The following is a 20,921-nucleotide window of genomic DNA, read 5'->3' as shown; positions in this document are numbered from 1 at the left end:
TTGGGGCTCATAGAATTGGACCCCCTGGTCCAATCTTTTTGAAACTTGGGGGGTATTTTGGGGAGAAACACTAGATGCTATACTGAAAATTTGGTGCCTCTACCCTAAAAAACAGCCCCCCCCAGAGCCCTGGATACTCACGGATCAATTCTCCATTATTTTCTATGGGAATAAATCTCCATAGGGAATAACAGAGTTCCCAGCAGACATTTCCCTCTCCTCCCCCCGCTTTCTGATGACCCTGAAGTGGGGGGAGGGCCTCCAAACCAGGGGATCCCCTGCCTCCACCTGGGGATTGGCAACCCTAGCTGTGGGTAGAGTAGGTTTCGGTCTCTTTTCTAATGATCTCCAGCTCTAGATGTTCCCTTGACATTGCTTCAACATTATGCCACCTGAGAACTTGGTGTAGCTCTCAGTGCAGTCTCATGGGGCAAGGGAAAAAAAAAACATTTGTTCCTCAAACAATTCCCACACCAGTGCCTGATCGCCTGCCGTTTATCAGATTGAGCACAAAGACGAGTACACACTTTTGTTCCAGGTTGAGACTTTCCCTTCTATCCCTACCAGCTCCAAGGTTGCGCATCAGCCACTCCTGCAGCCTGCCGTCTATCCATTTACGAGCAGGTGGTGTCATCAGAATGCGACTTCAACCTTCTTTGGCCGCCGTGCAAATGCCCTATCTCTTTCATTGCAGCTGTTTTGCTGTCTTGAAGCTGCCTAAAAATAGCAAAAAAAGAGAAAGGGGAAATCACTGCAATCCGGTTCGGGAGGAAAAGCATTGGATTTTTATCCCGCACAGCAGTGACAGAATGATGCAAGAAGATATTGAAAAAGCAGAAGCATTTTGAAGTGTTAAAAGAACCGCAAGTCTGTTAATTTCTGCAGAGAAGGCAAAAATCCGGTAGTCACTTGGGGGCCTTTTTAATAAAAATAGGCAAGCTAGGAATTCAAACAGGGAAGCAATTGGGGCAGCTCGCCACGCTCCTTGGTGCCATTTCCCCCCCTCTCCCCGCTTCCATTTTTTGGGGGAGCGGGGGAAGAGGCTTCAAATCCTGGGGTCCCCCGCCAGGACGGGAGGGTTGGGAAGCCTAGTTGGGAAAGGGATTGCCAAGTTAATACCTCTTAAGAACATAAGAGAAGCCATGTTGAATCAGGCCAATGGCCCATGCAGCCACAACCACCTCCTGTGGCAGTGAATTCCACATGTTAATCACCCTTTGGGTAAAGAAGTACTTCCTTTTATCTGTTCTAACCCGACTGCTCGGCAATTTCATTGAATGCCCATGAGTTCTTGTATTGTGAGAAAGGGAGTGTCAGACATTGGAGAGCATTACTGTGTTATTATGCTGAATGTATTCTGTAACTTGTTCCTTGACATGACTAACTCCATTTTTGAACTCTTGTTACTAACTATGAAGCAGAAGACCTTGCATATCAAACAGTCTTAGAAATGTTACTAACCCATGCTGTGAATTCCTATGCATAACACTAACAAAGCAACAGCTCTTTGAAGATAGCAAGCCTCAAGGAGAACCAGCAGGGCTCCTCCGTGAGAAAGCAAGCCACAAGCGATAAGAAGTAGGAAGAGTGTTACTTGTAGCATTAGAGTGTGAGAATGTAGGATTGTTTAGAAATGTTTTGATGTAAGGCCTTAAAACCCATGTATGTTTCAATACTTGCTATCAGTTCCAATAACTGCCTATTCAGAACTTTGAGATATCAAATAAACGCCACTACTTTTGCAACAAATGATGGTCCGTTTACTTTGAGCTCTGACAAGGAGAAAAGTACTTCTTTCTCTACCTTCTCTAGCCCATGCATAATCTTTTAAACCTCTATTATGTCACCCCGCAGTCGACGTTTCTCCAAGCTAAAGAGCCCCAAGCATTTTAACCTTTCTTCATAGGGGAAGTGTTCCAACCCTTCTTCTGCATATTTCCTCACAAATCTCAAAGATGGTTACTCACCACCACTGAGAAATAATGGTTAGAGCACTGGGCTAAGATAGGGGAGACCTGAGTTCAAATCTCGACTTGACATTAAATTTACTGGATGACCTTTAGTCAGTCATACTCTCTCAGCTCAGTTTACTTCCCAGATTGCCAGGATAAAGGGGAGAAGGGAAGGATCATGTATGCTGACTGCATGGAGTTACCAACAACAGGTTGGGACAAGTGTTCTCCCAGAACTATAACTGATCTTGGGATGACAAATATCAGTTCTCTGGAGAAAACAAAATGTCGTCACTACCAGTATTCCCTCTAAACTATGGAGTCTTGTGAGCAAAAATTTTACTGGCATTAAAGTTGTGAGCTATTGCATAAATTAGTTTATTCTTGGGCATCCTTCCTGAGCTGAGACAAAAATGTGTAAGCTGGAGGCTAAAAAACTGTGAGCTAGCTCACACTAACTCAGCTTAAAGGGAACACTGAAATCCTTCCCCAAACTGCCCTCCTTCAATTCCACCCCCTGATCTCCAGGAATTTCCCAACCTGGAATTGGCAACCCTTTCCTTGGAAGAAAAATGGGTTACAGATTACAAAATAATTAAGAAACAAATGTATCTATTAGAAACATAGCGCTTGAAGGACCTCAAAAGTCATCTAGCCCAATCCCTTGCACAAAGCAGGAAATTCACAACTACTTCCCCACCAACTCCTGTTCTATATCCAAAAGGAACCCTACCCCCAAAATCCTCCAAGATCCATGTGCCAATCTGGCCTGGAGAACAATTCCTTCATGACCCCAAAGTAGCAATCGGCATTACTCTGAGCACCTAAGAAAGGCACACAAGAACGGCCTCACTCCTTCCTGTCCTCCTACTCCTGATCTGCCTAAATTCATGGAATCAGCCTGGCTGTCAGATGGCCATCCAGCCTCTGCTTAAAAACTTCCAAAGAAGGAGAGCCTACCACCTCCACAGAAAGCCTGTTCCACTAAGGAACTCCCTTATCTGTCAGGGAATTCTTCCTGATGTTTAGCTGAACATTTTTTTTGTATTAAATTTTGATCCATTGGTTCTGGCCTGACCTTCCGAGGCACTAGAAAACCACTCTGCTCCGTCCTCTGTATGACAGCCCTTCAAACAGAACACAGGAGTCAAGTTGCACCTTTAAGACAAGGTTTTATTCAGAATGTAAGCTTTCGTGTGCTAGCCCTTCAAATACTTGATGATGGCTATTACATCCCCTCTATTAGTTATGTGGATGGCTCATGTTGGTCTTCTGTTCCTCTGATGGTGATTCCAACTTCTTCTCAGTGACAATCGCAATCAGGGAAGTAATTATCATCAGTATAATGCCAAACAGTGGCAATTTTGAAAAATGATCTCCACCCAGTCAGGTATGAAACTGTTCCAAGTTTTCCTTTCCTCCTAAATACCAGCTTTTCCAAATGGCATTGTGGATCCCACCAACCAAGACTGTACTTCCTTTTAAGAGCTGATGATTTTGCCTGCTAACAATGGCTATGATTGCTGTTCACAGCTCCCACTGAGGGTTCAGGTATAAGCACCCGTAATCTGCTTGCATAATAAATAATCACATCTGTTGCTAACAGACATTTGATCAGGCTGCTTTCATAACCTGCTTTGACTAGGCATGGATAGCCTCACAGCTCCACACAACAAGGACCAAAAACATGCCCCAGGACACTCCAAGAAGCTTTCCACCAAGAACAGTAGACCTCCCAATAGAGACATAAACTCAGGGACCCAAGAGGCCAGCTTTGTCCCCATACACCCTCAGGCAATACAATTACAGGTCTGAATAGCATCAGTAAGAGGCACCAATCTTCTTTTTCATGAGAGCTACTTCTGAGTAATGAAGAAGAACCCACTCAACATTCTTCCCAACCCCGGCACGCAGGGCCGGCCCAAGGGCATGTGGTGCCCTGGGCGGACTCACTGGCCACTCCACGCCTCCTGCAAGGAAACCCCCAGGCCGCCCCCTCCCTACTTCTCTGAGGCACTGCAACGATTGAGCAGTGAACTCCCCCCACCAACACCCCTGGTGCACTCAGAGGAGCAACGCCAGCCTCCTGCTTATCCACCTCAGCGGGCATCTGTAGAGCGTACTGTCTGAATACAGTTCTGCAACCAAAGAATTTCAAAGGGAGCCTCCAGTGTAAAATGGCTGGATTTAAATGTATCCAGAAGGTTTATTCTGCATTTCAACTGGACTTAAGATTTTTATCTCACTATAATTGTGGTGATTCTCAATACATGTTGTGACTGCTCACTCACCGGAGCTAACCAGCTTAGCATAACTAACACTCTCTCTCTCTCTCTCTCCAAGGGCTCCATCCTGCTTGCTCCACTGGCCAGTCCCACAGCTGGCTGCTTTCAAGATACAAACCTGGATCTGTTGTGGAGGAAAAAGATAAAGAAGATTGTAAGCCGCTCTGAGACTCTGATTCAGAGAGAAGGGCGGGGTATAAATCTATGGTCTTCCACTCTTCTTTTTCTTCTTCTTTTATTCCTGTTCCATTTAGACTACCCTAGCGCTGTTCCTCTTGGCCCCCAGTCTTATCCAGAGATTGAGAACTCTGCTGCCAGGTTTTATTATTATTCTAATTCTCAAAACCCATTTTTATTGTCCCTCCAATATATCCAAGATGTTTCACACACACTAACTTTTATTACTGCAAAAATACAAAGCGGGGGGGGGGGGGAATGCCTCTTAACAGAAAAATCCTAGCAAAGATTATCCTCTTAGTCTATAGTACGTACATCTCGGAAACGCAAGGTTGTTCCTTCCATCTTGCTCTGGTAATCAGCATCAAACATCTCTCTTTGAGCCACTGTAAAATAATTCTTCCAGTCACCAACTTCACCTGGAAGGCAGAAGGCAGGAAAGGATGAGGAAAGAGCAGAAGGTTATGAGTAACTGCAAAATCCTAGCACTGCTGTTCCACTTGCACAACATTGGTACCAGGTGTCAGAACTGGAAGAACTCCAAACGAGGTCCAAGACTTTGTTACAAAAGTATAGGCGTTTATTGAGAACTACAGAGCTGAAGGTACAGGATAACACTGATACCGAAAGTTAGCATTGGTTACATTTTATGCGGTTATGGTGACAACAATAAAACGATCTTTCACACGGCTAGAGACAACTGTCTGTTTCTCAGGGTCTGTTATCAGTAAGGGAGGATGGAGTCCTGCTGAGAAAGCCTGACCGGCCCGGCTTCAAAGGGGCACCTGCAGATGTTGACCAGAGGCTATCTGTCACCCTCCAGTGATCACAGTTTGTTTGAAATGCACAAGAATGCTGGTTAGTGGCTGAAGCAAGGTTGCATGGGTTAGTGTCTGGTTACAACATGGAGTCACATAGGCTAACAGCATATAGGAAAGTTACAAGTTCTGACATGCTGCCCCCCCTAAGCTCTCGCCCTGGGCTTGTGTGGGTACAGTAGGTGGAATTTCTTAAGCAATTGTGGAGCTGATACATCGCTAGCTTTGACCCACTCGTCACAGCTCGGGGGAAAGTACTTCCATCGGATTAAGTAGTACAGCACCCCCCGCTGGACCCTGGAGTCCAGGATCTCTTGCACCTCATGGTGACTCTGGCCCTTCACTCGCGTAGGAGGTGGCTCGGGAGGGCGAGGGTGCCAAAACGTAGCCCCAGGATCTTTGCGAAGAAGGCTGCAATGAAAAACAGGGTGGATCTTACTCAACAATTTTGGTAGCTCCAATTCCACCGTCATGCTGTTAATCACTCGTTTTATCTTAAACGGGCCCAAATACTTGTAGGCCAGCTTCCGGCAAGCCTGCGGCAGGGGAAGGTTCTTGGTTGACAGAAAGACTTTCTCTCCTTCCCTGAACTCCCACTGGGGGGAGTGTTTCTTATCAAACTGCCATTTATATTCTTCCTTGGCTTTTTCCAAGTTCTCTTGGATCACCGCCCACCCCTGCCGAATCCCTTCCCACCATTGTTGACAAGAGGTTTTCTTGGGCCCCCCCGCGGGTAGGGGGAGATGGGGGAAGGGCTTGCCCTCATAACCATTCACTATCTGGAATGGGGAAGTCTTTGTGGAGCTGTGCAGGCTGTTGTTGTACCCCTATTCGGCAAAGGCCAGCAGCTCCACCCAGTTTGACTGCTGAAAGTTGACGTAGCACCTGAGATATTGCTCAAGAAGCCCGTTTACCCTCTCTGTCTGTCCGTCCGTCTGCGGGTGGTAGGCTGAGCTGAGTCCCTGCTCTATCCCCGTGATTTTGCAAAACTCCCGCCAGAAGTTGGCAACGAATTGTGGCCCGCGGTCACTAATGACCTTATCTGGGAACGAGTGGAGGCGGACCACGTGATTAAAGAATAGATGGGCCAATTTCTTGGCAGTGGGTAGTTGCTTGCATGGAATGAAGTGCGCTTGTTTAGAAAAAGTGTCCACCACCACTAGTATCACCGTTTTCCCCTGAGAGGGAGGTAGTTCGACTATAAAGTCCATCGAAACCACCGCCCACGGCCGGGTCGCAGTTGGCAAGGGGGTTAGTTGGCCCGGTGGTTTCCCCCCCCCCCCCCTTCGCTTGGCCATGATACATGTCGGGCAGGAGCTTACAAACTCCAACACGTCCCTTTTCAGTTGTAGCCACCAAAACTGCCAGGTGATCAAATTCAGCGTCTTTACGTAGCCGAAGTGCCCCGCTAGGCGGCTTGAGTGGCACTGTTCTAGCACTTCCCCCCGTAGGCTTTTTGGTACATAGATCTTCCCGTTGTGGTACCAGAGCCCCCCTTCTCCCTTCTCCACTCCTTCGGGCCGTTCCCCTCCCTCCGCCTCCGTTTCGGCCACGAAGCGTTCCTTTTCTCTCGGCTCTGGGATCCCTGTCTTTTTCCCTGATCTGGTGGTGACCCCGCCCGCTACTTGGGTGGGTGGAACAAGGGAATCTATCACCTCTTCCCTCTGGCTGTCATGTTGGGGCATGCGCGAGAGCGCGTCGGCCAGAAAATTCTTGGTGCCAGGGATGTGTTTTAGCACAAAATCAAATTTGGCGAAGAACCCCGCCCATCTTATTTGTTTGGCTGTTAATTTACGTCAGCCGGTTAGCGCCTCTAGGTTTTTGTGGTCCGTCCAGATTTCGAACGGGACCCGGGCTCCCTCCAGCCACGATCGCCAGGTCTTGAGGGCGAACGTGACCGCAAAAGCCTCTTTGTCCCACACGGACCAGTTCCCCTGCTCATTTGAAAACTTGTGGGAAATGTACGCACAAGGTCGGAGCCCCCCCTCGTCGTCCCATTGCATTAATATTGCCCCCACCGCGACGTCGGAGGCGTCGCATTGCACTACGAATGGTTTTAGCTCATTGGGGTGGGCCAACACCGGTTCACTGGTGAACAACGTTTTCAGTTCGTCAAAGGCGCGCTGGCACTCGGGGGACCAGGCGAGGCGCGCCCCAGTCAGTCAGTCAGTCAGTTTATTGCGGCTCTAGGCCAGGTTTTTTCGCCTCCTCCCCTTTCCCTTTGGTTTTGAGGAGCTCGGTGAGGGGTAACATGACCAGGGCAAACCCTTTGATGAACCCGTGGTAAAAATTTGCGAACCCGAGGAATGATTGTAGCTGCCGTCGGGTTCGGGGCGGTTCCCAGTCTAAGACGGCTTGTATTTTCGCGGGGTCCATCGCTAATCCCTCCCCCGACACTCTAAAGCCCAGGTAGTCCAGTTTCGACTTGTGGAACTCACACTTCGTCTATTTAGCATATAATTTGTTTTGGTACAATGTGGTTAGCACTTTTCTGACCAACGGCACGTGCGATTCGAGATCTTTAGAATAAATAATGATGTCATCCAGGTAAACCACCACCCCCTTATACAAGTATTCCCTCAGTACTTCATTGATAAAGTTCATAAACACTCCCAGTGCCCCTTGCAGCCCGAACGGCATCACCAGGTACTTGAACTGTCCCATCGGCGTGTTGAACACCGTTTTCCACTCATCCCCCTCCTTGATCCGGACCCGGAAGTACGCATCACGGAGGTCGAGTTTTGTGAACACTTTGCCCTCCGCCACAGTGCTCAGCAGGTCTTTTATTAGCGGGATCGGGTAGGCATTCGACATGGAGATCCCGTTTATCCCGCGAAAATCTGTGCAAAGTCTCAAACTACCATCCTTCTTCTTTCGGAATAGCACGGGGGCGGCATGGGGGGCTGTAGCCGGCCGGATGAAACCCCGTCTCAAGTTTTTGTCTATGAACTTTTTTAGTTCCGCCTTCTCCGCCCAGCCCATCGAGTAGAGCTTAGCCTTCGGCAGCTCCTGCCCCAGTATTAGCTCGAGGGCGCAATCGGTCGGGCGGTGCAGAGGTAGTTCGTCCGCTTCCTGCTCGCTAAATGCCTTTTTTAGATCCCGATACTCCTGCGGGATCGATCATACCTCCTCTATGGTTAGGCACAGCCGTTCGTTTTGTGGCGGGGCTTTGGGCCCCCAGTCCTCCCGCCAGTGGTGGTGCTCACACCGCCAGTCCGGGAAGCGCACTATTTGGGCTTCCCACTGTATGTCTGGTTGGTGCCTCGCTAGCCAGCCCGCCCCCACCACCAGGTCAAATGAGGAAGAAGGTGCCACTATGAACACTTCTATCCCCCAATGGTCATGGGTCCCTACCGGCACCGCTTGGGTTTCTTCGGTGCATGGTTCCCCTTTCATTACTGACCCGTCCATCTGCTCGAATTGGATCGGGCGGGGCAGGGGGGACTTGGTTAGTCCGAGCGCCTCTACTAGGCAGGGGGAAATGATGTCCCGGGTACACCCTGAGTCAATTAGGGCTCGGGTGTGCATGAAGCGTTTTGGGCCGGGGTTCAACAAAGTCACTGCCATAAACAAAAGTTCCCCGGTAACTCTCACCGTCATCGGTGCCGGCGTTTCTCGGACCTGCTTTGCGGCACCTATTAAAGCAGGTCGCTGTCATTTCCCGCCGACTCGGGGTCCCACGACTCCTCGTTCGACTTCACGATGGTTATAGTTTCCTCGCCAATCGCCATGGATGCGGCGACGGCGCCCCGACTGGGCTCTTTGGCGCGGCCTCCTCCCTTCTTCGGGGTACCCGCGAACTGCTTGGGCGGCGGGGTGGCCGACAGCGCCTTCGCGGGGCAGTTGGCGGCGAGGTGCCCCGGGTCTCCACATCTGAAGCACCTCCTGCCGGCCCGGTCGGGGTGGAGGTTGTCGGTGGTTTCTTCCCCTCGGGCTTGGGCATTATGGGGGTCGCTTTCCCTCCTCTCTTCCCCAATTGCTGCTGCCGGCACATCCCGACATGTTGCAGGTTCGTCTCTACCTCTCCTGCCAGCTGGATCCACCCCACCAGGGTATCGGGTCTCCCTTGGTGGTAACATCCGTCTAGTATGTTCGCGTTCAGCCCATTCTTGAACGCCGTGTACTTCATCAGCTCGCTCCAACCCCTCACCGCCACACAGTGGGTCATGAACTCAGTGGCGTACTCTCGGGTAGCGCAGTTCCCCTGCTCGATTCTCTGGAGGGCTTCGATGGCTTTTTCCTCCCACAGGGGATCCCCGTACTGCCGCAGCATCGCTTGGAGGAACTCCGCCATCGTGGCTAGCTCGGGCTTCCGCCCAGTGTACAGCCCCACGTACCATTTTCTCGCGGCCCCCTTGAGTCTGGACGCGATGTGGTCTACTCAGCTGGCTTCTGTCAGGTAACTGGCCCCCCAGTGCGTGAAGAAGCTGTTGCACTGGATGGTGAAGTATTCCACTTCATCCCCGTCCCCGTTGAATGTGATCTGCAACTCGTGCGGCCTCCCGCCATCTCCCCCCCTGGGGTGGCGGGGGGTGCTGGCGGTGGCCCCGTCGGCGGCAGCTGAGGTGGGATTGGGGCCACGGGTGCAGCCGGGGTTACCGGTGCGGTCAGAGCCGCCAGCGCGGCCAGGGCCGCCAGGGCGGCCGGGGCCTGCGGTGTGGGCACGGGTGGCCCAACTGGGCCTCCTCCTCCCCCGTCGGGGGGTGCCACGGGTTGCCCTGGCACCCCGTCAACTGGAGCCACAGGGGCACCCCCAAGGGGCAGCACTGGCGGGGCGGGTCCTCCACCGGGGGGCCCGGCTGGCCCCACTGGCACGGCTCCTTGCAGGGTGCGGATCTGATCGCGGATCGCGCCCAGCTGCAGCTGCATTTCTTCCGCCATCTGGATACGGGTCTCGTGGACCTGGTCGTGTATCTCTCTCACCCACTGGAACAACTCGTTGCGGAGTGCTTGCGCGGGATCCCCGCTCCCGGGGACTCGGCCCTCCTCTCTGTCGGCGTCCCAGTCGTCTCCGCCCGTGCCGGTGGCGAGTACCCGGTATCTCTTGTCCGCCGCGTCCATTAGCGTGGTGGACTTTCGCGGGCTCCAGCTCCGCGAGGGGAAGACGTCCGTGGAGAAGTGCGCCGGGTCTCTGATCTTGTGTCTCACTGCGTTCACCCCAGGCTCTAACGGTCTGTCCTCCGGTGGTGTACTGGGCTCTCCATTGTCTGGAGCTTTTGCTGCCATCCAGCCAGGTTGCCAGTTCGGATAAGTCCCAGAATAACGGGATCAGTGTTATAATGTCAGAACTGGAAGAACTCCAAACGAGGCCCAAGACTTTGTTACAAAAGTATAGGCGTTTATTGAGAACTACAGAGCTGAAGGTACAGGATAACACTGATACCGAAAGTTAGCATTGGTTACATTTTATGCGGTTATGGTGACAACAATAAAACGATCTTTCACATGGCTAGAGACAACTGTCTGTTTCTCAGGGTCTGTTATCAGTAAGGGAGGATGGAGTCCTGCTGAGAAAGCCTGACCGGCCCGGCTTCAAAGGGGCACCTGCAGATGTTGACCAGAGGCTATCTGTCACCCTCCAGTGATCACAGTTTGTTTGAAATGCACAAGAATGCTGGTTAGTGGCTGAAGCAAGGTTGCATGGGTTAGTGTCTGGTTACAACATGGAGTCACATAGGCTAACAGCATATAGGAAAGTTACAAGTTCTGACACCAGGCCCGTAGCTATGAGAGGGCTCTCACCAGGCAATGCCCCCTCCTCAATTTGTCTAGCCCAGTCAGAAGACTGATTGTACATGTCTGCTCTGATAGGAAAGACTGAGGGGGGGAGACCCTGTTGTGGGTAAAAGATGTTTTCATTTCCCTTATAGCTGGAGATGTGAAAAGTGACCATTGTCAAGGAGGTAATTAGCATTTCTAAACTGTTGTTGGGCTGGAGTTGCTGGAAGTGTGAAAGGACCATATCATTGTCTCTGGCCAGCATTTAGCATTTCTAAACGGTTAGCCCTGACCTGGAAAAACATTAGCTGCTCGGTCAAACAAAACAAGAGCAATTTCTCCATTCCTTCATACAGCCCGGTCCACTTAGCAGGTTTCCTTGGAAGTAAGCTCCACTGTACTAAACTGCCCCCTGCCAACCCACCCACCCCAAATTCCTGGCTATTCCTGGTTCCGCAGGGCCTGTAAGATTGAACTGTTTAAACAGGCTTTTGCTGTTTGACTGAAAAAGGGCTGCCATTGGACATCTTATAGAAGGCTGGCGATCACAGTCGAGAATTCAATACCGCCTATACTGTACTGAAACAGCGCCATAGAATGGTTTTAAAATTGATCTAAGTAAATTATGGTTTTTTGTGTTTTATTGGATTGATTGTATTTTATGATGTTGTAAGCCGCCCTGAGTCCGCTTGCGGAGAGGGCGGGATATAAATTGAAAGTAATAAATAAATAATAATAAATAAATAAATGATGTGTACCCTTCTGGATTCATTTTTCATGGAGGTAGGGTGGCCATCCACTCTTAGTGGAGACCAATGTTCCCTCTAAGCTGTGGAGTCTTGTGAGCTATTGGCATTAATGTTATGAGCTACTGCATAAATTAGTTTGCTCTAGGGCCATTTTTCCTGAGCTGAGACAAAAATGTGTGAGCTGGAGGCTAAAAAATCGTGAGCCAGCCAGAGCTTTTTTTGTAGAAAAAGCCCAGCAGGAACTAATTTGTATATTAGGCCACACCCCTGATGTCACCATTTTTGTAAGAAAAAGCCCAGCAAGGACTCATTTGCATATTAGACCACACCCCCTGATGTTAAGCCGGCTGGAACAGAGTTTCTGTGCGTTCCTGCTCAAAAAAAGCCCTGGAGCTACCTCACATTAACGTGGAGGGAACACTGGTGGAGACCCATGAAGCATTTCTCCATTTGCTCATGTTTCATTTGCCTTTGCCTTTTGTTAAAACAGACCAGAGTCTTGTGGTAAGATTGTATTTCAGCATTGTAATGTACTGAGAACCGAGACGGTTGGAAGGCAACATAGTTTATTCAGTAGCACATTGCAAGAGGGAACACGTGGGCCGGACCCCGCTTATATACATTACCCGGAACAGCCCCCTCATCCAACCAGGCCAATCCTGGTCGGTCAAACTTCCCGCCACAGATCTTGATGGGCGGGGTGACTGGCGGGCTCCATCCGGGGACCCGGGGGTTGCCTTCAGTAGCGATCGCCGTGCGCTCCCGGGTACACCTCCTTAGGGTGGCGGGTGGAGTCGGAACGGGCGCCGGTACCGCTGGGCTACACCCGTCCCTGTGGACGGAGTGACGGTTTCTCCCCATGGGGGAACCGCCGGTCGAGGGTTGTCTGCGCCTTGCGGCTCATTTGGTGTCCCCGCTCCCTGGGGGTCGCCCTCGCGATGGTTGGTCTCTACCTCTCGCTCGGCCGGGGCGGTCAGCAGGGTTGGGGTAGATCTCGGTGGGGGCGTGACTGTGAGCTCCTCCTCGCTCCGTATTGTGGCCGGTTCCTCTGGCAAGGTGCGGCGACATAGTTGGTCTATATGCCTCCACAGTACACTGTCTCCCGCCGTGGACACCTCGTAGTGGCGGGACCCTATTACTTGCAGCACCCGGCCTTCTACCCACTCGGGGCCGCTCGCATAGTTCCTAGCATATACTGTGTCTCCCGGGAAGAATCCCCTGGCCGCTTCTCTAATCTCTGGGGAATTGCAAATATCGGTGGCTCGGTTGGGGTGCAGCCTATCTAATCTAGTGATTAGCTTCCATCCCATTAACAGCTCGGCTGGGCTGACCCCCGTGACAGGGTTGGGAGTTATCCTATTATTGAATAGGAAGGCGGCTAGGCAGTGGTTCCAGTCCCCCTGCACAATACGGCCCAGTGCTTCTTTCGTTGTGCGCACCATCCGCTTGGCTTGGCCGTTGGTGGCCGGATAGAAGGGGCGGACCAGATGTGTTGTATCAGGTATTGCTGCATGAATTCCCGGAATTCCCAGGATGTGAAGGCTGTCCCGTTGTCCGAGACAATGGTGTCCGGGATGCCGTGTGTGCTCACGACCCTGCATAGCGCCCGGATTGCCGCCGCCGTCGAGGTTGAAGCAACCAGGATAACCTCCAACCACTTGGTATATGCATCTACCAAGATGAAGAATATTTGGCCCTGAAAGGGCCCTGCAAAGTCGATGTGTAGTCTAGACCACGGCATCCTGTGTGCTTCCCAGCGTTGAGCGGGGGCACTAGGCGGTTTGGGTCGGGACTCCTGGCATGCTTTGCACCTCCGGACCCACCTCTCTATTTCCTTGTCCATCCCCAGCCACCAAACATAGCTGAGTGCTAAGGCCTTCATCTGTACAATCCCTGGATGTGTTTCATGAAGGGCCCCCAGCACTTGTTTCCGCAGCGGGGAAGGGATCACCACCTTGCTCCCCCATAACAGACATCCCTTGTGGGCTGATAGTTCTTCCTTGCGTGTTGTGTATGGCCTGAACTCTTTGCCCTGTTTTCCCACTGGCCAGCCCCTCACCACCCAGTCGAGGACCCGCGCGAGTACTTTGTCTCTCTCTGTGGCTTTCGTTACCTCTGCCGCGTATAGGGGTCTCTTCGGTAACGTTTCAATGAGCATCATATGGTGGGCAGGGGCCGGGTCAGGGTCTGTGGAGGGTAGTGGTAGGCAACTGAGAGCGTCTGCGTGTCCCATCGCCTTGCCCGGCTGGTGGACCAGGGCATATGTATAAGAATTGAGGAACTGATTCCAGCGCAAAACGCACTGTGAGAGAATCTGGGGCGTTTGGCGGACCGGGGCTAGGAGGCCCAGGAGCGGTTTGTGGTCTGTGGCTATGGTGAAACATCTCCCGTACAGGTAGTCGTTAAACTTATGCACCCCTGCCACGACCGCTAAGGCCTCTTTATCAATTTGGGCATAATTCCACTCCACGGGGGTCAGGGTCCTCGAGTAGTAGGCTACCAGGACCTCCCTCCTTTCCGGGAGTTGGTGAACCAGGATGGCGCCCGCCTCGTACGGTGACGCATCACATGCTAAGATCACCAGTAGGCTCTCATCAAAATGGTGGAGCACATTGTTAGATACGAGCAGCCCTTTGACTGCCTGGAACGCTGCATCCTGCTTCTTTCCCCAGACCCACAGGGCATTTTTGTCTAGGAGTATGTGGAGGGGTTCAGCTATGGCGGCTTTGTGGGGTAAGAATGAATGATAGAAATTTAATAACCCCAAGAAACTTTGTAGCTCCGCCTTGCTCTTGGGGGTGGGGGCTTCCACTATGGCCCTGGTTTTGTCCGGTGTCAGGTGGATTCCCGCTGCGTCCACCGCGAACCCCAAAAACTCCACCCTCGGTACCCCGAGGGAACACTTTTCTCGCTTGACCTTCAGACCGGCCTCATGGAAACAGCGGAGGACTTCTCGCAGCCAGTTGCTAAATTCCTCTACGTCCGGGGCGGCGATCAAAACGTTGTCGAAAAACGGTTGTACCCCGGGAATCCCTTTGAGGAGAGAATCCATCAGGCTCTGAAACACCCCTGGGGCAACGCTCACCCCAAACTTCAACTGGCACACCTTAAATGCCCCCCTGTGGGTTACTATGGTCTGCGCTTCTGCCATGGCAGCGTCCACTGGCAGCTGCTGGTACGCCTGGGCCAAGTCTAGCTTCCCAAAGATTTTGGACCCCGCTAGGGCTGCCAGAATGTGGCTGATTACTGGAACGGGGTAGGGGTTGTCCTGTAGCGCCTTGTTAATGGTGCACTTGTAATTGGCGCATATGCGCACCTCTCCATTCGGCTTCACCGGGGTAACTATTGGGGTTTCCCATGTGGCATAGGCCACGGGCTCCAGCACTCCCTGGGCTGTGAGGCGGTCTAGCTCTGCTTCAATTTTAGGCTTCAGAGCAAATGGAACCCGCCTAGCCTTCAGCGACCCACGTGCGACCTGTAAGGATCGAGGGGTAAGGATATGGGAGGGCCCTTGTAGCACCCCAGGGCCCCATCAAACACCTCTGGGAACTCCCAGCACACGTTTTCGAATCCCCGTGTCCCCAGCTGTTGCAGCCCCACAATCTTTATTCCCAGTGGCCGGAACCAGGCCAGGCCCAACAAGGTGGTGAGCTGCCTCCTTTTAACCACCAATATGTCGCGTTTATCCCTAAACCCGTTGTACTCCACCCCCACCGTTGCACAACCCAGGATTTCAACGGGGTTCTTTTGAAAGTCCCGAAGCACAAATCTTGCCGGTCGCAGTCTGGGCAGGCCACGTGGGCACAGCTTCCTTAAGGATTCCTCCGAGATTATGGAGTCCAGTTCCATCAGGCAGGGGTTGCCCTCGATCCTGACCGAAACCTTGACCTTTTGGGGGGGTATCGTCGGGCAAGTTCATTACCTGCACGAAGGTTGAGGCGATCGAGTGGTCCTCGGTCGATTCCTGGTGTTTGGCCTGGCGGCGGCGGGTGCTCTTGGCCCAGCAGGCCCTTGTGATGTGGCCCATCTTGCCGCAGCTCCTGCAGACCACGTTGCGGTAGGGGCAGTCCCGTCACTCGTGTGGGTCTTCGCAGCTAGCGCACTTGGTGGCAGCTGGTCTGTCGGTCGCTCGGGGTCGCTGGGATGCTCGTGGGCCCATCCCCGTTGGGTGGCATAGCTGGAGTGCCTCTTCCTCGTCTGATTGGCTGGGGCCCATCTCTTCCTGGTGGATGGCCTCGGCCCTCATTTTGGGGAAAGTCTTCATGGTCCGCTCGAATGCCACAACCTCATTGAAGGCGCTCTGGAGGGTGAGCTCTTCCCTCGCGAAGAGCTTCTGTTGCAGTCTTTCGTCCCTCAGGCCCCAAGCGAAGCGGTCCCTCAGGGTCTCTTCCAGCTTTTCATAGCTGCAGTTGCCCGTGATTTGGCGGAGAGCAGCCAGGTAGTCCGCTGCCGATTCCCCCGCCTCTTGATCCCTCTTGTGGAAGAGGAACCTGCGGGCGATGAGTGAGGGTTGGGGCAAGAAGTGTCCGGTGAGGAGTCTGATTATCTCCTCGTACGTCTTCTTCATGATCCTCGCAGGGGCCGAGAGACCCTTGGCAATCTCGAACGTGGCCTCTCCGCAAACGCTCAGGAGGACGTCTCTCTTCAGGCTGTCCTCCGTTATCCTGTTCGCTCGCAGGTAGCATGCGACCCGCTCCGTGTAGGTCTCCCACCTCTCCAGAGTAGCGAGGTTGAACTCTTCGAGCCGGCCCGTGGTTCCACTCTGGTTAGCCATGGTGGCTGCGGTGGTGGGCGTATCGGTCTACAACCAATGTGCCTTCGACGTCTCCGTCTGGATCCGCGAAGCCCCTCAGGAATGGGCTAGCTAGGATCCCATCCTCATGGGCAGTGTAATGTACTGAGAACCGAGATGGTTGGAAGGCAACATAGTTTATTCAGTAGCACATTACAAGAGGGGGAACACGCGGGCTGGGCCCCGCTTATATACATTACCCGGAACAGCCCCCTCATCCGACCAGGCCGATCCTGGTCAGTCAAACTTCCCGCCACAGATCTTGATGGGCGGGGCGACTGGCGGGCTCCATCCGGGGACCCGGGGGTCGCCTTCAGTAGCGATCGCCATGCGGCCTGATCCCTTATGTTCAATACATAACAAGCATACACTTTCATGGACCCATTTTCACCAGCCCACTTTGCCACAAGAATGTGGTTAGTCCTCCATAGGAGTACCTACTATGATTTACACAGTAGTAAGCATAGTGCTTAATTTTGCTAAGTCAGTGAGCCATGGAAAATGGTGCTGATGTAGGAAAGACCTGCAAAAATGCACATATCTTTCTGGCCAGATATCATAGGAACACACTTGCACTGTAATCCTTCCAAAAAGATAGTACTATATAAAGTTCCCAGCGCTGACAATCACCAAGAACTTTGGGGGGGGGGGCAAAGTCTGAGAAGGGGGAGTTTCACAGATGCAGTGACATCACTTCCAGGTGATCACCCAGAAGTGATGTCACTGTGTCAGCAATGATTTAGCAAATCCCCCAACTCCTATGATAAAGACTACAGATACTAAGGAAATAGAGCATTGTGACATGGCAGCTGGAAGTGATGTCATTGCATCCATGACATCATCCACATCGTCAGGCTTCCTCCCACCACTCAAGTACCTGAAAGCAGACAGGGGCATGAAGTTGTCCACCACAGGCTGGCAGCTGGCAGCCCTAATACCAGACTAGGTTTGGAGGAAATCTTAGCAAAGCATAGAAAGCCAAAGACTAGGGGACGCTCTACAGATCCCTAAAGCAAAACTGTTTTGCAAAAGCAACCCTCCTGTGGTTTTCAAAGTCAGGAAGAAAACAGGATTCCAACAGCTGGGAATGATGTTTTGTAAGATCCTGGAAAGCTTTCATGATTCATTTATAAACCACCTTGAGTAGGTTTCCCAGAAGAGGCTGCATAGAAATTGTCTAAATAAATAAATGTTCACCTTTCCTCATAAAACGGCCTATCTTCTTGTCAAAAATGGCCTCAGGAAAAGTACTGTAATTGCTCATTGGATTGTCCTTCATGACTTGGAAGGTGGCGTGATGGGTGATCTTCTGCACAGTCTCCTCTGGCAGGCCAATCTCCAGGAAATCCATGACACGGCGGACTTCATGGGCCAGGTCCTAATGAAAGCAAGCAGGCTGACATGAGCAGGAGAGACAGAAGAATGTAGTAGCCTGCCCAGAATTTCTTTTGGAACAAGGAAACAAAGAGAACGACGATGTAAAAAGAAAATATACAGTTGTACAGATACCCCACACTTCATGGACAATAAAAGCAATATATTTTAAATGTCAATGTGTGTGGGGCAATGGATATTTTTACAGTGCTGACTATAACATACAATCTTATAATCAACAGAATGATGGCTTCATCAGTACTGACAATAAAACTGCAATGTTCTAAGCCAGGGGTGTCAAACATGCGGCCTGGGGGTCGAATCAGGCCCCTGGATGGCTCCCATCAGGCCCCTGAACAACTGGTTGCCATCCGCTTCCTTCTTCCTCTCTCTTGCTTCCTTCTGCATCACGGTCCACAAAAATATTTGGTAAGAATAGAGGATACCCGATATAGATGTGTCAAAAACAACAGAGTTTGGGCAGCACAAACATGGTATACTCAATTGCTCATAAATTGCTCATTCCATATACACAAACCATACAAACATATTCTTAAAGTCCCAGCCCACAAAAGTCCACTGTATTCCAAAACATGCTTCAAAATGCAATCTTCAATTTCTTGTAAGAAGTCTTGGAGAAGAAAATAGAGACCGGTTTCAACCACGCCTTTCTCAGTCATCACTCACAGCGCAAATTGCTGCGCCCACCTTCTCCTAATACAAAATAGAGAATAACACAACACAATATTCCAAGAAAATATGAACAGCGATGTAAAAATACAAAGTACAAAATACAAAAACAGACCGCCCTTATTCTTCACCTACCAATTTTTTGGAACGATCATTTGCTAAATGGGACCCAGTCCTGCTATGTTAATGGGCATCGCCTCACACAAATTCTATGGCTGGTTGCATCCGTTTTTGTATTTTGTACTTTGTATTTTTACATTCATATTTTCATGTTCATATTTTCTTGGAATATTGTGTTCTGTTACTCTCTATTTTGTATCAGGAGAAGGTGGGCGCAGCAATTTGCGTTGTGAGTGATGATTGAGAAAGGCGTGGCCGAAACCGGTCTCTATTTTCTTCTCCAAGACTTCTTACAAAAAATTGAAGATTGCATCTTAAAGCATGTTTTGGAATACAGTGGACTTTTGTGGACTGGGACTTTAAGAATATGTTTGTATGGTTTGTGTATATGGAATGAGCAATTTATGAGCAATTAGATAGATAGATAAATTTATTGTCATTGTTCTCCACAAAAAGAGAGCAACGAAATGAGGTGCTCTTCCACAAACATACCAACACATCAAACACACATATTCATACCATTTAAATACATCTAAAACCATTAAAACCATTTAAACCATTTAAACCATTTAAACCATTTAAATACATCTAAAACAGATAATCCTTCATAACCCTGCATTTAACCTAACCACAGCACTTGGATAGAAACTGTCCTTAAATCTGTTTGTCCTAGCCTTCAACACTCTATATCGTCTACCTGACAGTAAGATCTCAAATAGCAAATGGCCCAGATGTGAAGGGTCCCTTAGGATCATTTGTATCTTCCTTTTACATCTCATATTATACAGATCCACCAATGAGGGGAGAGAACATCCGCAAATCTTTTGTGCTCTTCTCGTCACTCTTTGGAGCACCCTTCTCTCTGCTTCCATGCAGCTCCCAAACCACGCGCAGAGGCAATAAGATAAAATGCTCTCAATGGAACTACAATAAAAGGCAACCAGCAGACTCCCTGACAGTTGTAGTGATCTTAAGAGTCTTAAGTAGTATAGTCGTTGCTGGGCCTTTTTCTCTAGAGCTAAAGTATTTGCCCCCCATGTTAGATCTTGTTTCATGGTAATTCCCAGAAACTTCCATTCTGTCACCTGTTCTACCATAACACCATCAATAATAATAATAATAATAATATTTTATTTTTATATCCTGCCCTCCCCGCCAGGCGGGCTCAGGGCGGCTAACAGACATGGGAGTCCCATGATTCATATAAAACAACATAAACAATTTTAAATATATCAATTACAAATAAATTATTTAAAATAGATAAAATATGTAAAATAGGTGCTAAAATACTGTAATCATAATGTACACAAGATGGCTAGATGTCCGCTCGTTGGATTAATCAGGTTCTGTCTCGAAAGCCAGCTGGAAAAGAAATGTTTTGCAAGCCCTGCGGAATTGGTTCAGGTCCTGCAGGGCTCGCACCATCTCTGGAAGGTCGTTCCACCAACGAGGGGCTATCACCGAGAAGGCCTGCTCCCTAGTAGCCTTCAACCTAACTTCTCTTGGCCCAGGGATTGTTAGTAAGTTCTGAAAACTAGATCTCAGTGCTCTCTGGGGCACATATGGGGAGAGGCGGTCCTTTAGGTAGGCAGGTCCTCGGCCATATAGGGCTTTAAAGGTGATAACCAGCACCTTACAGCGAACACGGTATATAACCGGCAGCCAATGCAGATTCCGCAGCCCAGGCCGTGCAGGTTCCCACCGTGGTAGTCCCTCCAGCAGCCTGGCCGCCGCGTTCTGGACTACCTGAAGTCTCCGTGTTCGGTACAAGGGCAGCCCCATGTAGAGGGCATTGCAGTAGTCTAATCTCGAAGTGACCGTTGCGTGGATCACAGTTGCTAGGTCGGTGCGCTCCAAGAAGGGAGCCAACTGCCTCGCCCTCTTAAGATGAAAGAAGGCGGATCTAGCAGTGGCGGCCACCTGGGCCTCCATTGATAAGGAGGATTCCAGTAGCACTCCCAGGCTCTTGACTTTGCGCACTGGTACCAGTGGCGCACCGTCAAAGGCCGGTAAGGTAATCTCCCCTCCCGGTCCGCCGCGGCCCACGCAAAGGACCTCAGTCTTCGCCGGATTCAACTTCAGCCCGCTCAGCCTGAGCCAGTCAGTCACGGCTTGTAATGCCCGGTCCAAATTTGTAGGGACATCACCAGCCCGGCCGTCCATCAATAGATAGAGCTGGGTGTCATCTGCGTATTGATGACAACCCAGCCTGTACCTCCGTGCAATCTGGGCAAGGGGGCGCATAA

General features: G+C 50.7%; 1 protein-coding gene across 1 annotated transcript; it reads right to left on the bottom strand.

Moving 5' to 3' along the window:
* Positions 1–4,685: 4,685 nt before the first annotated feature.
* Positions 4,686–17,900, bottom strand: LOC132584232 (sulfotransferase 1C3-like). Its single transcript, XM_060256049.1, has 2 exons — positions 17,689–17,900; positions 4,686–4,833 (listed from the first exon to the last, which is right to left on the bottom strand). The coding sequence occupies exons 1-2, from the start codon at positions 17,840–17,842 to the stop codon at positions 4,712–4,714; spliced, it is 276 nt and encodes a 91-aa protein (XP_060112032.1). The 5' UTR covers positions 17,843–17,900; the 3' UTR covers positions 4,686–4,711.
* Positions 17,901–20,921: the final 3,021 nt, after the last annotated feature.

Source organism: Heteronotia binoei, chromosome 15 (assembly GCF_032191835.1).
Source record: "Heteronotia binoei isolate CCM8104 ecotype False Entrance Well chromosome 15, APGP_CSIRO_Hbin_v1, whole genome shotgun sequence".
NCBI lineage: Eukaryota > Metazoa > Chordata > Lepidosauria > Squamata > Gekkonidae > Heteronotia > Heteronotia binoei.
The sequence above is the reverse complement of the archived record's forward strand: the minus strand, read 5'-3'. Positions and strand labels throughout refer to the sequence as shown.